At 46.4% G+C, this 14,838-nt stretch overlaps 1 protein-coding gene across 6 annotated transcripts in view; it reads right to left on the bottom strand.

Annotated features, from left to right (window-relative positions):
- Positions 1-14,838, bottom strand: part of TSC2 (TSC complex subunit 2) — a 62,194-nt gene that overhangs the window by 33,300 nt on the left and 14,056 nt on the right. For all 6 annotated transcript variants that reach the window (XR_014785622.1, XM_084819025.1, XM_084819022.1 and 3 more), the window contains exons 9-17: positions 13,355-13,428; positions 12,555-12,681; positions 8,302-8,445; positions 7,574-7,711; positions 6,438-6,541; positions 4,570-4,651; positions 2,790-2,945; positions 1,348-1,464; positions 1,070-1,192 (exon numbers count right to left, since the gene is read on the bottom strand). Coding sequence is in view for 5 of the 6 variants with exons in the window: in XM_084819025.1 (XP_084675151.1) it covers positions 1,070-1,192; positions 1,348-1,464; positions 2,790-2,945; positions 4,570-4,651; positions 6,438-6,541; positions 7,574-7,711; positions 8,302-8,445; positions 12,555-12,681; positions 13,355-13,428 (1,065 nt within the window). In the remaining variant the exon portion in view is untranslated. The remainder of the gene's footprint in view (positions 1-1,069; positions 1,193-1,347; positions 1,465-2,789; positions 2,946-4,569; positions 4,652-6,437; positions 6,542-7,573; positions 7,712-8,301; positions 8,446-12,554; positions 12,682-13,354; positions 13,429-14,838) is intronic.

The following is a 14,838-nucleotide window of genomic DNA, read 5'->3' as shown; positions in this document are numbered from 1 at the left end:
CTACCCCACAGCTTAATAGCCATGGGGTAGAACAGGAATCCCCCAATACCACTCTCTGGAATCGGCCCTGCAAGCAGGAGCAGAACCACTGTAGCACAGCGCCCCCAACCCCCATCCCACAGAGCCGACCCAGTAAGGCACCATGATCACATGAACAAAAGTCAGTCTGGCTGGATAATGAGAGAAGGGGATAGCCCTGGCCCCACCCACTGTTGGCATGTGGAGCCCAACAGAACACCCAAGTGACTGCATTCCTTGAGAGAAAAAAGGTTCCTGTCCTGCTAGACCCTGGCTGCCTGGATTTAGTGCACAGTTGCTAATCTCAAACAGTCATTCTCAGTGGAAGGCACTGGCTAGTTTGGGGGTTGGATGTAAAGAAATCAGGTTTGAGGCCTCACTGTGAAATTCTACCCTACCCTACAGGATTGTTGTAAAACTAATACATTGCTCCAAGTAATGCCTAGGAAGACACCAATTTTTATTTATGTATTCATACACACGAACACGTGTGTGTATGTATGCATGTATATATATATGTATGTATGTATGTATAGAGAGAGGGACAGAGAGAGGAACAGACAGAGACATGCAAATTAAATTTCTACAAATGCTGCCTCCACTGCTGGATAGGAGGAGTCACCCATCACTGAATGCCCGCTTCCATCGGAGCGAAACATTATATTTTGTGATGGGACAGAAGGAAGGCAGTATAGTCCTTTATAGGTAGGACTGTGGTATCATTCTGTGAGAGTGGAGAAAAAAGCGCACTATGGAAGTACTGAGCAGTTTCAACTTCCTCGAAATATCAGCTTTCATTTAAAAGAAAAAAACACACCCCACAGCAAGCTTCTAGCTGTAACAGCCATGGAGATATGCTTGGAAGTGTGGTGCCCTGTGTCACTTCTTGCCTCTGCCCAGGACTAGCAAAATCAGAACAGAATTCTGCAAAATGAGTAGCAACATCCACCAGCAAGCAACACAAAGCACCGTTTGCAGTCGGTTCTCTCCTTTCCTTTATCTTTCCTGCAAGTCTTTTGTTCTGGGATCAGGTAGATGGATGCATTCTCACCTGCAGCCGGATGCTGCTGGCAATTGGGAGGCTGTACTTATATTTATAGTGGAGCTGAATGTGAAGGACCAGCATCTCATAGACACGGGTGGCGTGGCTGGCAGGCAAACTGTACAATTTTGTCTGAAAAGAGGAGAGGAAGATTCTGTCAAGCTGGAATTGCGATCACTATAGACAAACATAGAAAGAATGGTAAAGCAGCTTATTAATGTTTACATGGAAAATCCTGAGAAAAACCATCACATGCAAACAGTCTAGCCTTTCAAGGTGACGTTTACCTGGAGAATGACCAGTAAGCCCAGCACTGCAGTCTTCACATCCTCTAAAGAGGCAGAGTAAGAGAGCAGGTCTCTTTCCTCCAGTTCAGCAGAAGGCAGCAGGGAGTGTGAAGCAACCTGTTCAGGAAGAGAGCAAACAGTCTTTGCTGAGGGCCGCTGCCTGTGATTACAAGGATTACGAAGTGGTGGGAATGCAAGAATAAGTCCCATGCCTATTATGTCAAGTGGAAGCTACCTCTGGCAAGAGCAGAGTAGTGCAAAACGTAAGGATATACAACACAGCTGTAAACCTTCCCCTGGAGCCTACGACTTAGACCAACTGGCCACTTCTAAAGCTTTTACACATTTCTGCACTAAAAACGTTTACCTAAAGTAATTTTAAGCCTCTGTTTCGTTGCTCCTTTTCTGACTAACTGCATCCTGCTCAGATCTAGAGGAGGGGTGGGGAACCCCTGGACCATGACATCACTTCCTCGCCCCCAGAACCACAGCACTTAGAGCTCAAAAAAGTTCCCACGAGCGCCAGTGGAAGCTTTTTAAAAAAGCCAATTGTTGCTTGAGGGGGCAGGGCAGCTGGGGAATGAAGGGATGTGTGCGTGTGCATGCATGATAGCAACAGCATTTGGGGCGCTCTGCCCCCAGCCAGCTTTGGTTCTGGCCTCCCCAACCACTAGTGCATGTCGGTTCCCGATCAATTTCTCCAGAGGGAATGTGGTCTCAGGGGATGTCGCTCCTTCTTAAGACAGCAGTGCTTGGCTGTATTTTTAGATATCTATTACATGTGTAGCTGGCTTATACCAAGTGAGGCCGGCTGCCCCCATCCCTGTGTTACCAAGGATAGGTTAGCAGCAGCCCCCCAAGACAGTATTATTTAAATGCCAGGTGCTGAGATGGAGGCTCTCCCTGCTTAGCTTTCTGACTGATTTAATAATTGGCATTTATATGGCAATTTGGAGAGTCCAAAGCAGCTCACAGACATTCTCAACCATTCTTTTCAACACCCCTGTAAGGAAGGGCCATGGTCATCCCCTTATCAGAGGCTGGGGTTTGCCTAAGGCCATCGAGGGAGTCCATGGCAGAGGTGCAATTTGAGCCCACGTGTATCCTGGTTCACAGCTCAGTGTCTCGGCCACTACGACACACTGGAGAAGGTAGGAAATCTACCTGTGACCTTCTACGCTGCTCTACCAGTGAAACTGATAGCCCAATGCAAGATTAGATGTGTCACATGCCAGGTGAAGATCTTTAGATAATTACCAAAACTTCACACTGTCATCCCCACTGTAAAGCACTCCCAGCTTTACAAAATCAAACTGGAAAGTTGCATCAGCAGAGCATGTTGAATTCACAGTACAGACCCCTAACCAAAGCAATATTTGCTCCCCTGCTTTCTGCCCTTCCTGGAATCAAAGGAACTCCTGCTGAACCAACAGCTGCCTCACCTTCTCTATGATATCCAGCAAACTGTTAAAGTGATGGGTGTTGCAACCCTCAGCCAGATCCACCAGCAATTGAGTGGCCAGTTTGCGGACTTGGTGGTCCTTATCTTCTGGGATGTGAGCCAGCTGGGAGATAACCACCAGATTAATCAACTCCTCCTGCAACAGGACAAGATTTTTGTGAGCTAGCTACGGTAGACTGGTCTAAAGGTTGCTTGTTTGATTGGCTGGCAAACCAAGAGAAAGTCTTGTTAGACTCAAGATCATGTGATGCAAACTGGTTACTCTTAACATGCTTCAGTCTCCACAGTCAGGCACAATCTCTGTCTTTCACATGCACAACAGTTCTATCAAATTCTATTGCACGAGTACAGAATTCTGAACAGCTTAGTTTTCAGTTACAGGTGCTTAGCTTAGATACAGTAAAGCATGGAGGTTGTGCCAAAGGCGTCGCAAAAAGGTTGGTTTTGATTTTTTTTTTTTAAGTAAGAGAGATGCCATCATGCAGGTGTTCTGAGAGGCAGTTCCAGGCATACGAGGCAGCAAGAGAGACAGGGTGAAATCTTTGACGGGAGCAGGAGCCCTGTGGAGGGTGGTGGAGCTGAAGGACTGAGGATCACAGGCAGGGACGTAGCAGGATATAAGAATGGAGAGATAAGGGGATATCAAGGCCATGGAGGGCTTTGAAGGGCAAGGTGCTTGTGTTGGATCTGGGAGCAGGCAGGAAACCAGAGCAGGGATTTAAGGATGGGTATCATGTGATTGGAGAGAGGTGAACGATTTGGGTAGCAAAATGCTGAACAGAGGTGAAGGGACCAAGGTGAGACAACAGAAGACCAGAGAGGAGAAGGTTGCTGTGGTCAAGGTACTGAGGTGAGTACAGATGAGTTTTCAGCAAAGCATGTAACAAGTTCCTCAAGATCTTTTGGTTAGCAAACTGCTTAAAATGTGGGCTAGATGATAATCCTATAAGTGAATTCACAGCTGGTTAGAATATGGGGAGCAAAGGAGATAGAGGAGTGAAATATAAAGCCAAGGCTACGCATCTGTTCAACAGTGTGGTTGGAACTGTCAATAGTTTAGGAAAGTGTACAAGGAAAGGAGTGCTTGGAAGTAAAGATGGGAAGTTCGGTCTTGGACACATTGAGTTTGAGATGACAGCAACAAAGCATTCAAGCAGAAATGTCAAAGACTCAGTTGGAGATGTGGGTTTGGAGCAAGGGGGACAGTTCTTGGGCAGAGAGATAGAGCTGGATGTCATCTGCATACAAGTGGTACTGAAAGCCATGGGATTTGATGAGGTCACCCAGGGACAGTGTGTACAAAGAAGTGCCAAGGGTCACATATAGAGTCCCGAGGGACCCCAAAAGAGTGAAGGAAAGCAGAGGAAGAGTTTCCCCCTATGGAACATTGAAAAAACAATTAGACAGGTAGGAAGAGAACTAGCTAAGGCAGTATCACAGACCTAGGGCATGCAGGGAATCAAGTAGGAGAAAGTGACCAAAGATATTAAAATGCAGAGAGGAGCTCAATGATTTTAAGCAAGGTTACAGTGGACTACTGGTAGGGGAAACCAAATTGGAGGGTATTGAGAAGAGAAAGCTGAGAACGGAGAGAAAGCTGAGAAAGTGGGAGTAAGTAGCATTCCAGGAAGCTGGCAGCAAAGGCAAGAAGGCCACCATTTTGCCTACTTTTCTTTAAAGAAGGTTTTTTTTTCCAGGAGTGATGAGTTTCTGATTGCACTTAACACCACCAAAATTCCCAGAATAAAAGGAAGACCCACCTCATAAAACTGTCTGTTGACACTCAGGACAAATGACAGAACATACAACACTTTGATGCGAACAGCACTCCGACTCTCATTTCTAAGGAGAAAAAGTGGACAATGTTTTTTTAAAGGACAGAGTCCAAATCCTCTTTGGTAATGTGTTACACAAATAAGATCTTTAAAAGGTTCACTTAATATGAACAGTTTTTCTGACTGAAAAATTTGTGGAAAGATTTGTGAAACCTGGAACTGCTGGAAACCCAGAGGAAGGTATGCACACATTCACAGAATCATAGTGACTGGATTTGCACAACAAATTAACCCATCATGGGTGACTCCCCACGATGGGTTAGCGTGTTGTGTAAACCCAGACCAATCTTATCAGGATGGGTTATTTTTCCTCAAAACAACCCACCCTGATAACCAACAATCTACAGTGAGGGTTGGTGTGTCATCTGCATCCAGACATGCCAACCCATTGTGCGTAAAGGGCATTGGGTAGCAAGCCACTTGGCAAAGAAAGCGGAAAGCCCTGCCACTCTTACCATTCATGATTGTGGCCAAGCCGCTGCCCATGCCCTCTTCCCCTTGCCAGTGACAGCCCCTCCAATAGTGCCCAAATGGTCATGGTCGGAGCCCTTTAAAAAAAATTCCCCTGCCTGTTCACATGCAAAAACAGGACCAGGAAAAAAAATTCACACTTCACTGTGCCCAGGGAATGTGCACAATTTTTTTAAAAAAATTCCTATAAAAGCCTATGGAACAAATTGGCTCCATAGCCTTGCATAGGAATTTAAAAGTGCCCCTTGCTGAATATCAGCTGGGGGGGGAATCCAACCCCCACCCCCGCGACAAGGACTTTGTTGCCCCAAGTGTCCTTGGCAGGGGATTGGATTTTGCTTTTCAGCAAGGGGCACTTTTAAATTCCTATACAAACCTGTGGAGCCAATTGGCTCCATAGCTGATTTTTTTAAAGAATATTGTTATTATTTTTAAGAACTTAAAAAAAATTACACACATTCCCCGGGCATGGGTAAGAGCAATTTTTTTCCCCCCAGTCCTGTTTTTGCACACAAACAGAGCCAGGAGTTTTTTTTTTTAAGAGCCAGGAAGGGGGACTAGGAGCAGACAAGATGGGTCTCCTGCCAAGTCCCTTGGGATGTCAGGTGGAGGACTGAAGTGGAGGCATGGGGAACAGAGGCGGAAACAAACCATGCACTGTGGGTTGTTTGCTCAATTGTCTGGTGGGTGCGCTAGCTGTGCACTGCGGGTTGTTCACAAAACAACCCTCAGAGCATGGCTGGTTACCCATCATGGGCTAGCAAGTCGTGTAAACATGCCCACTGTTGGGAGATACCTCAAGAGGTCACCTAGCCCAACACCCTGCGAATGAGGAAATCTACTACTTCAGCATCCTTGTCTAGCCTCTGCTGGAGGGTTCTCCTGGAGTCATCATTGTCACTTGAGGCTCAGTGGCACGGAATGCCTTCTACCAGCTTCAATTGTTGGCCCTGCTATGCCCCTATCTGGTCAGGGATAACCTGGCTTCAGTAGTTGATGCTCGACTCTTCTTCCACCTTCTGGAAAATGAAATTGTCAGCAAGGCAAGCAAGGAACTTGTTAGCCCTTTCATTTTAGTGTAGTTTGTCTTCCAACAGATTATCAGGGTAAATGAAGTTTCCTTTACTACTATCTCCCCCTTCTTTGAAAATGTGGTGATGTGATCTAGGCAGGCCTCCTCCAAATCTGCTGCCATTAATATGATGGAATCAAGGGGCACATAGTTCAGAGCATTGGCTCTGAGCAATGATGCCCTTCCGGTACAGAGGGCTGAAAGCCACAGATATGGAATAGGAGCCACAGGTAGAGCTGCAGGGTCCTACCTGAAGAACCTCTCCATAAGCCCCTGCAGGTTGTGGATCCAGCCATCCTTCGCAGGGTGAATGGACTGAGCTCGGTAGGTTATCAGGTTCAGAACTGAAGATTCCTTTTAAGCGAAAGGAAAAGGAAGACCTGTGATTTTAAAAAAAACCTGCAACAAGGAAGATTGCAAACCAAGAGCAGTAAATGATGACCCATAAGAGATGTGGAGAAGAATCTATTATCAGTTAACAGGAACACATCCCCCAAGGTTATTTGTGTCACAACTGGCCCCTCTGGAGTTGTATGTATTGATCAATATATCCTTCCTTGTCCCCTTGTAGAGGTGGCTCTCACACTGTGCTTAAAATAAACTTGAGAAAAGCAGCAATACGTATCTTTTTCATACTAGAAGGAGAAGCCAGAGCCACTGCACTGTTCTGTATGTGTATGACTTAAACTGTGGCCCTATTCCAGAAGCAGTCACAGTGGACAGCCACTGGCTGCTAGTAACCCAATTCCAACCATGTTCGTTCCTTATGATATTGTGCATTTAGTCCTCCTGCATCATGAACTGGAACTATTATGACCATGTTTTATCTGCCTCGCTGTATGTCTGGGTTTAAAAAAATCTGTTCTGTTTTAATTGTTTTATGGCTTGGACTTCAAAGAAGCCTTAGGACACAATCCTTATGGGCGAGTTTAGACAGGAAAATGTTCTACAACTCCCACGCTGGCTGGGGCATGCTGGGAGTTGTAGGACTTTTTCCTGTCTAAACATGCATAGGATTGCACCCTTAAATAAGTATCAGGAGATTTCTCTGGTTAAGAACGTAAGAAGAGCCATGCTGGATCAGACCAAGGGTCTATCTAGTCCAGCACTCTGTTCACACAGTGGCCAACCAGCTGCCCACGGGGAACCCACAAGCAAGACATGAGTGCAACAGCATCTCCCACCTATGCTCCCCAGCAACCGGTGCACACAGGCACACTGCCTCTGATACTGGAGGGAGCATAGAGGCATCAGGACTAGCAGCCACCTCCAGGAATTTGTCTAACCCCCTTTTAAAACCATCCAAATTGGTGGCCATCACTACATCTTGGGGTAGCAAATTCCATAGTTTAACTATGCACTGTACGAAGTTCTCCCAAGTCTTACAGGTCTCTGATTAGCGCATCTTTCCACAAGCTCAAAGTATCTGTCCTTAGAGCCATGGAAGTCATTCTGGTCACACAGCTCCTCCACAGTGGTCAGCAAGTCATGGACGATGGATTTCAATTCCTGGCTTTCCAAGGTCTGAAAGACAGAAATGGCAATCGGACTCAGAATGAAGCCTGTGGGACATAGCTGGCCACATAGCTACTCCTAATAGCCCCCCATGCCTCTATCTCTTATTGACACTTGTAACGTCACGGTCTCACACACACACACACACACACACACTTCCTAACTGCAGCACATATCTGAAATTGTTACACTGAAACTTATTATCCAGGTAACTTTTCCATGACTGTTTTTTTTACCAGGTTTCTAGATTCATGTTTCTGAGTCCTGCTCACGGATCAGGATCTCTGCTAGAAAAGATATATGGCCAATCAAATTCAATGCAAGGTTTCCATGCATAGGGGTTTTGTTCCACGCTAACCAAAGTACATAGTTAGGTTCCTCCCACAAGAAGCTTACAAGCTACATTTTGACAGTGGGACAGACAAAGGGAGTGGGGAGAAAAGGGGGCCTTTCTTTCACGATCACTTTTTTAAAAAGCCACAGAAGATGCAAGTACAGAAAGGTCGGTGAGATGAAACTGTGATCCCTTTTACAATCCTGCCGTTGCGCCACCATCTTTTTTCCCCCAAGGTGGCAATCCAAATAGGCTTTGCATTTACCTGTAGCTGCTGAAGCAACCGCTCAATAATATCCAGGAGGATGTCCCAAGTGACGGCCTGCAGGTCCTTTCCATACTTTTTGATCAGCCTCGTTATGGAGAGGACTATTTCATAAGATACAACAGCATTTGGACATGTCATGGCCTAGGGGGAAAAAAAACCACTGTGAGGAACTGGCATACCATCCTATGGAGACAGTCATCAGCTTCCAAGCTCGGAGGCTGATGACTATCCAGCGCAGGGTGGCTGGAGCACAGAGGCGATCCTAACCTCCATGCTCCAGCTACCCTGCATTTTTGGCTAGACAGCTGATTTTCTAGCTGGAGAGCTTCGGGGAAGCGGGGGAAGGCTGCGTGGTGCATACAAAACTGCGTAACATGGCTTCTGCTGGTGCAGAGAAAACCATGCCAGCTATGAGGAGGCAGCGGGGAGCACATTTTTGGGGAACCGAAAATTCCTATGGCCCTCTAAACAGTGTCTAGTGGCCATAGGATTGCTCCGCAAAAGGATCTACTTACTACTTCCACTTGGCTAAAGATATTTCAGGAAAAGAAAATATTCAGAATAAGTATTCATCTAGCTGGTGCCTGCAGTGAATTAGGTGCTGTACAAAACTAATAAAGTCAAATAAACCGATACACAGGCAATGCAATGCACATGACACATCACTCCAAACCACAATAAAGGAACAGCAATCGAGTACCCAGTTTATACAACTTTTCTCATAAAATGTATAAACAAACAGTTTTTAAAATGTGAAACACTTTGGCATAAAATGCCAGCTTCAGTCACAGGTGAGAGTATCAGGAAGAGACCAGTAACAAGGTTCAGAGGAGAATAATAATTAGCAATCAGCATTTGTGTTAAACAACCCATCAAGCTCCATTAATAAACATCATGGCTTGTTTCATCTCCTCCTTCACATTGATATCAGATTTGAATTGATCAATAAACATTACTCCCTTAATCTTTCTCCTCTGGAGACTCCGTTCAATTGCCAGCACAGAGATCTTAGGTGAGGCTGGTCTACCATCATTTTTCTCCCTCATATGAAGAGACGAGTCCAACCCTCTGCTCAATGCAGGAATCCAAGCCAGAGCATCCCTGACAGATGGCTGTCCAGCCTCATCTTGAATGCCTCCAGTGTGGGAGAGCCCACTGGAGGCATTCAAGACGAGGCTGGACAGCCATCTGTCAGGGATGCTCTGGCTTGGATTCCTGCATTGAGCGGGGGGTTGGACTCGATGGCCTTGTAGGCCCCTTCCAACCCTACTATTCTGTGATTCTATGACGACGGTCTAGCACACATTTCATCATGCTGAATATCAGCCAGGTGCTCCTTATACCTTTTCAGGAGACACCACAGAATCATAGAATCATAGAATAGTAGGGTTGGAAGGGGCCTACAAGGCCATCGAGTCCAACCCCCTGCTCAATGCAGGAATCCAAGCCAGAGCATCCCTGACAGATGGCTGTCCAGCCTCGTCTTGAAGGCCTCCAGTGTGGGAGAGCCCACCACCTCCCCAGGTAATTGGTTCCATTGTCGTATTGCTCTTACAGTCAGGAAGTTTTTCCAGATGTTCAGTCGGAATCTGGCTTCCTGTAACTTGAGCCCATTATTACGTGTCCTGCATTCTGGGATGATCAAGAAGAGATCCTGGCCTTCTTCTCTGTGACAACCTGTCAATTACTTGAAGGGTGCTATCATATCTCCCCTCAGTCTTCTCTTCTCAAGGCTAAACATGCCCAGTTCTTTCAGTCTCTCTTCATAGGGCTTTGTTTCCAGTCCCCTGATCATCTTGGTTGCTCTCCTCTGAACCCTCTCCAGTTTGTCTGCATCCTTCTTAAAGTGTGGTGCCCAGAACTGGACACAGTACTCCAGATGAGGCCTAACCAGTGCAGAGTAGAGGGTAACTAGTGCTTCCTGGGATTTGGAAGCTATGCTTCTATTAATGCAGACCAAAATAGCATTTGCCTTTTTTGCAGCCACATCACATTGTTGGCTCATATTCAGCTTGTTATCGACAACAATTCCAAGATCCTTCTCGCTTGTAGTGTGGTTGAGCCACGTATCCCTCATCTTGTAACTGTGCATTTGGTTTCTTTTTCCTAGGTGCAGAACTTGGCATTGATCCCTATTAAATGTCATTCTGTTGTTTTCTGCCCAGCGCTCCAGTCTATCAAGATCACTTTGAATTTTGTTTCTGTCTTCCAAAGTATTAGCTATCCCGCCCAATTTTGTGTCATCTGCAAATTTGATCAGCATTCCTTGCACCTCCTCCTCCAAGTCATTAATACAAATGTTGAAGAGCACTGGGCCCAGGACTGAGCCCTGCAGTACCCCACTCATTAACTCTCCCCAGTTTGAGAAGGTCCCATTGATAAGCACTCTTTGAGTCCGATTCTGTAGCCAACTGTGGATCCACTGGATCGTTGTTTCATCTAGCCCACTTTGAGCTAGTTTGCTCATCAGGATATCATGGGGCACTTTGTCGAAAATCTTCCAGTTTCACCAATTTAAAGGAGTTGCATTCTTGTTGTTGTTTATTCGGTCAGTCGCTTCCAACTCTTCGTGACTTCATGGACCAGCCCATGCCAGAGCTTCCTGTCGGCCGTCGTCACCCCCAGCTCCCCCAAGGTCGAGTCCGTCACCTCCAGAATATCATCCATCCACCTTGCCCTTGGTCGGCCCCTCTTCCTTTTCCTTTTGCCTTCCACTTGCATTCTAAACACTTAATTTTACTGTGTGCTCCCTCTTGCCTTTAATACAAATTGGACATTCCCGTGTCCAGCATTTGTTATCATATAATCAAGACTTCACAAGATGTTGTTACCAGAGCAGCACAAACAATGTTAGCCTTGATATTACCATGAGCAAGGGTCTATTGGGCTTCCCATACAAATCTATCTGTCACAAATGAAATTTTCAAACCAGGCAGTCCTTTGATATACCTCACACTCCTAAAAGCTGGAACCGGTACCTATAACCATTAACCTCTGCAATTGTTTAGAATGCAACTAGATGAAACTGAAAGACCTCCCCTGAAAAGATGTAAGGAGCACCTGGCTGATATTCAGCATGATGAATGGTAGACCAGCCTCAGTTAAGATCTCTGTGCTGGCAATTGAACAGAGCCTCCAAAGGGGAAAGATTAAGGTGATGTTTATTGATCAATTGAAATCTGGTATCAATGGGCCAGTTCACTCAATCACTACAGCTTAAACAAGCCGTGGTGGCTTGTTTAAGCCATGGCATATGCTGGTCACGATTTAAATAATCACCAGCCGTGCGCAGCTTGTCGTGTTGTCTGAACCTGGGCAGGCTGACTTCTTTGAGGGTTAAACAACCCACAAATAAGCCATCAACAGCTCATGGCATGACAAACAGTGCCCGAGCAGGGATTATTCAAATTGTGCCTGGTATGTGCTTGGCACGCTTCGTGGCTTAAACAAGCCATGGTGGCTTGTTTAAGTGATCATGTGTACCAGATCAATGTGAAGCCATGATGTTTATTAATGGGTTGTTTTAACACAAATGCTGATTGCTAAGTATTCCCCTCTGAGGCTTGTTTCTGGCCTATTCCTGATTGGTTTGGGCTCAGTTTAGAGGTGGTACTGTAGTATGCTCTCATTTGTGACTGAAGCTGGTGGTTTATGCCAAAATGTTTCACGTTTTAAAATCTGTTTATTTAAAAAATATTTTAAAATTTATGAACCAGATGCACGATGGCTGGTTGTTTACTGCAGTTTACACTAATAAAGTCAGTAAAGGACTGCCAGAGATGGTTGAGCCCTGCAAGCTAGAACTGGGTATGCAGGGAGGTCGCAACACAAAATGAGAGGGCAGTAATGCCGTTACATCAGGCTGGACGGCACTGATACCACAGATGAAATAATGGGCTGTGGTTACAAGTTTCTCAGGCTCCTGCCACATACACACCCCTTTGGCTACTTGTGAGGCTTTACAATTTGGGCAAGAGCAGCCTTCTCAGCCTCTTTGGAGATGGGGTTGTACTCAGTGGCCCGTGGGCTCCATTCCCCATTCTAGTAGTCTAAGATTTGTTTATTACATTTTTACCCCATCCCCCATAGCCATTTTACCCTAACCACCTTCCTGTGAGATAGGCTAGGCTAAGAAGTGGAAACTAGCCCAGGGTCACCCAGTGAATGTCACAGGAATTGAAAGTGGGCCTTCACCATCCATCCTCTACTGCCATCCTGGCATAAATGGGTATTCTGAGGCTCATATTTACCTTCAGGAAAGAGGGCAGCACTGATGTTGGTGAATTTTTGAGTGCCTGCAGCCTGTGTGCACCCCACAAGGCCATCCCCACAAAGAACACGGCCCCTCTCAGCAATACCGCATCTGACATGTAGGTTCTGAAAACATGGGGGTGGGTGTTAAGATCACACTACAGACATTTTGCAAGTTTGAGCAAGAATAATGGCTCTCAGACTGTGGTTTTGTGAACTTTCTTAAATCGAAGTGGCAGCTGTTGAGGGACAGCCTTCACCTTTTTACTGCCTGAACAGAAATGCTGTTAATGCCTGTGTACTCCTCCACCTTTCTCCCAATTTACTTGCAGTGCACACCTGGTTCTCCAGCATCAGTGTCGGCTGCATTTCTAAAACTTCACCAGTGATAGCAATGCGGCAGGAATTGAAAGAATCTGTACTCCTCTCTACTGGGGAAGAAGTCCAGTACACAGCTGCTGAGACAGTCATATCTAAGCCTTCTTTAGCCAAACACTACTGAGCACTGGACTTTAAGCATTAGCTACACTGCTAGTTACATGAAGTAATGCTTGAACATCCTTAACCTTAAAACTCCTTGCTCTGGAACACCTCTACTGCACCACATTGCCAAACCTCACCCCCATCTCCTGTAAACTTTAGGCAACATTCAAACAGTTCTCTCTACCCAGGGTGACATCCAGCTATCTACCTTCCATTCCAAAGTGGACCTTCAACAGTCTTGCTATTGTTTTATCAGCAACCAATGCTTGTTCCCATCCATGGGAAAGAAGACATTTCAGCAGACAACATGCTGTACCTGTCCTCCATGATCCGGCACATGTTGAAAATGGCACTGTGCCCCAAGTGAGTTCCCAACAGATTGCGCATGAGCTGAAGAGCAAACATAAGTGCCGTGTTAAGTGTTAAGAGGCAAATGTCCCAAGAATTCTGCACAAAAAATACTCTACATATTGCAACAAGGATATACACAAGGTTTATATAAACAGAAAGCATGAAGTCTGGTGCGAAACCATCTGAGGCAGATTAAGAAAGCTGTACAGGTTTGTATAATTCTAGCTCTGGATAGGGGTGAATGCTCTTTCCTTGTTCTCCTTGACCTCTCAGCAACTTTTGATACCGTTGACCACGGTATCCTCCTGGACCGCCTGGAGGGGTTGGGCATTGGAGACACCGTATTGCGGTGGTTCCAGTCCTTCCTCTCTGGCAGGTACCAGAGGGTAGCACTGGGAGAGGAGGTTTCGGACCTGTGGCCACTCACTTGTGGGGTGCCGCAGGGTTCCATCCTCTCCCCGATGCTATTTAACATCTATGTGAAGCCGCTGGGGGCTATCATCAGGAGGTTTGGGGTGCGGTGTCATCAATATGCAGATGACACACAGCAATACCTCTCATTCAAATCTTCACCAAGGTTGGCCATAGAATCCCTGTCCAAATGCCTGGAGACGGTAAGTGGCTGGATGGGGAGGAATAAGCTGAAGCTGAACCCTGACAAGACCGAGGTACTTTTGGTGGGAGACAAGAGGAGGCTGGGGGATGTTGACCTGCTGTTGAATGGGGTACAGCTACCCTTGAAAGACCAGGTCCGCAGCCTGGGGGTCATTTTGGACTCCCAGCTGTCCATGGAGGCTCAGGTGTCAGCTGTGAGCTGGACAGCGCTGTATCAACTCCATCTGATACAGCGGCTGCGCCCCTTCCTTCCCAACCATCTGCTCCCATCAGTAGTACATGCCCTGGTCTCCTCTCGTTTAGACTACTGTAATGCGATCTACGTGGGGTTACCCTTGAAGACAGTTTGGAAGCTGCAGCTGGTACAGAACGCGGCAGCTCGCCTGATTAAAGGCAGCCGCCGGCAAGATCGCATCACTCCAGTGCTGAAGGAGTTGCGCTGGTTACCACTTGTTTTCTGGGCCAAATTCAAGGTGTTGGTTTTGACCTTTAAAACCCTATATGGTTCTGGCCCAGCCTATCTTAAGGAGCGCCTCCAGCAACACCAGACAGGCCGCTTAACAAGATCAGCCTCGGATGGCTTTCTCTCTGTCCCATCAGCCAGGACAGCTAGACTGGTGGGGACAAGGGAGAGGGCCTTCTCTGTGGTGGCCCCCACTCTGTGGAACTCCCTCCCTAGGGAACTCCGCCATGCCCCCTCTTTAATGAGCTTCCGCCGTGCATTAAAAACGTGGTTGTTCAGGCAGGCATTTGGGGTGGGTTAGGGTATTTTAGAAAATGTTTTTATTGTAGAATTTTATTGTTTTAAACTGTTTTATTATATGCTGTACATCG

Source organism: Heloderma suspectum, chromosome 12 (assembly GCF_057233095.1).
Source record: "Heloderma suspectum isolate Gila_16-S chromosome 12, 16-S_ref, whole genome shotgun sequence".
NCBI classification, from domain to species: domain Eukaryota; kingdom Metazoa; phylum Chordata; class Lepidosauria; order Squamata; family Helodermatidae; genus Heloderma; species Heloderma suspectum.
The sequence above is the reverse complement of the archived record's forward strand: the minus strand, read 5'-3'. Positions and strand labels throughout refer to the sequence as shown.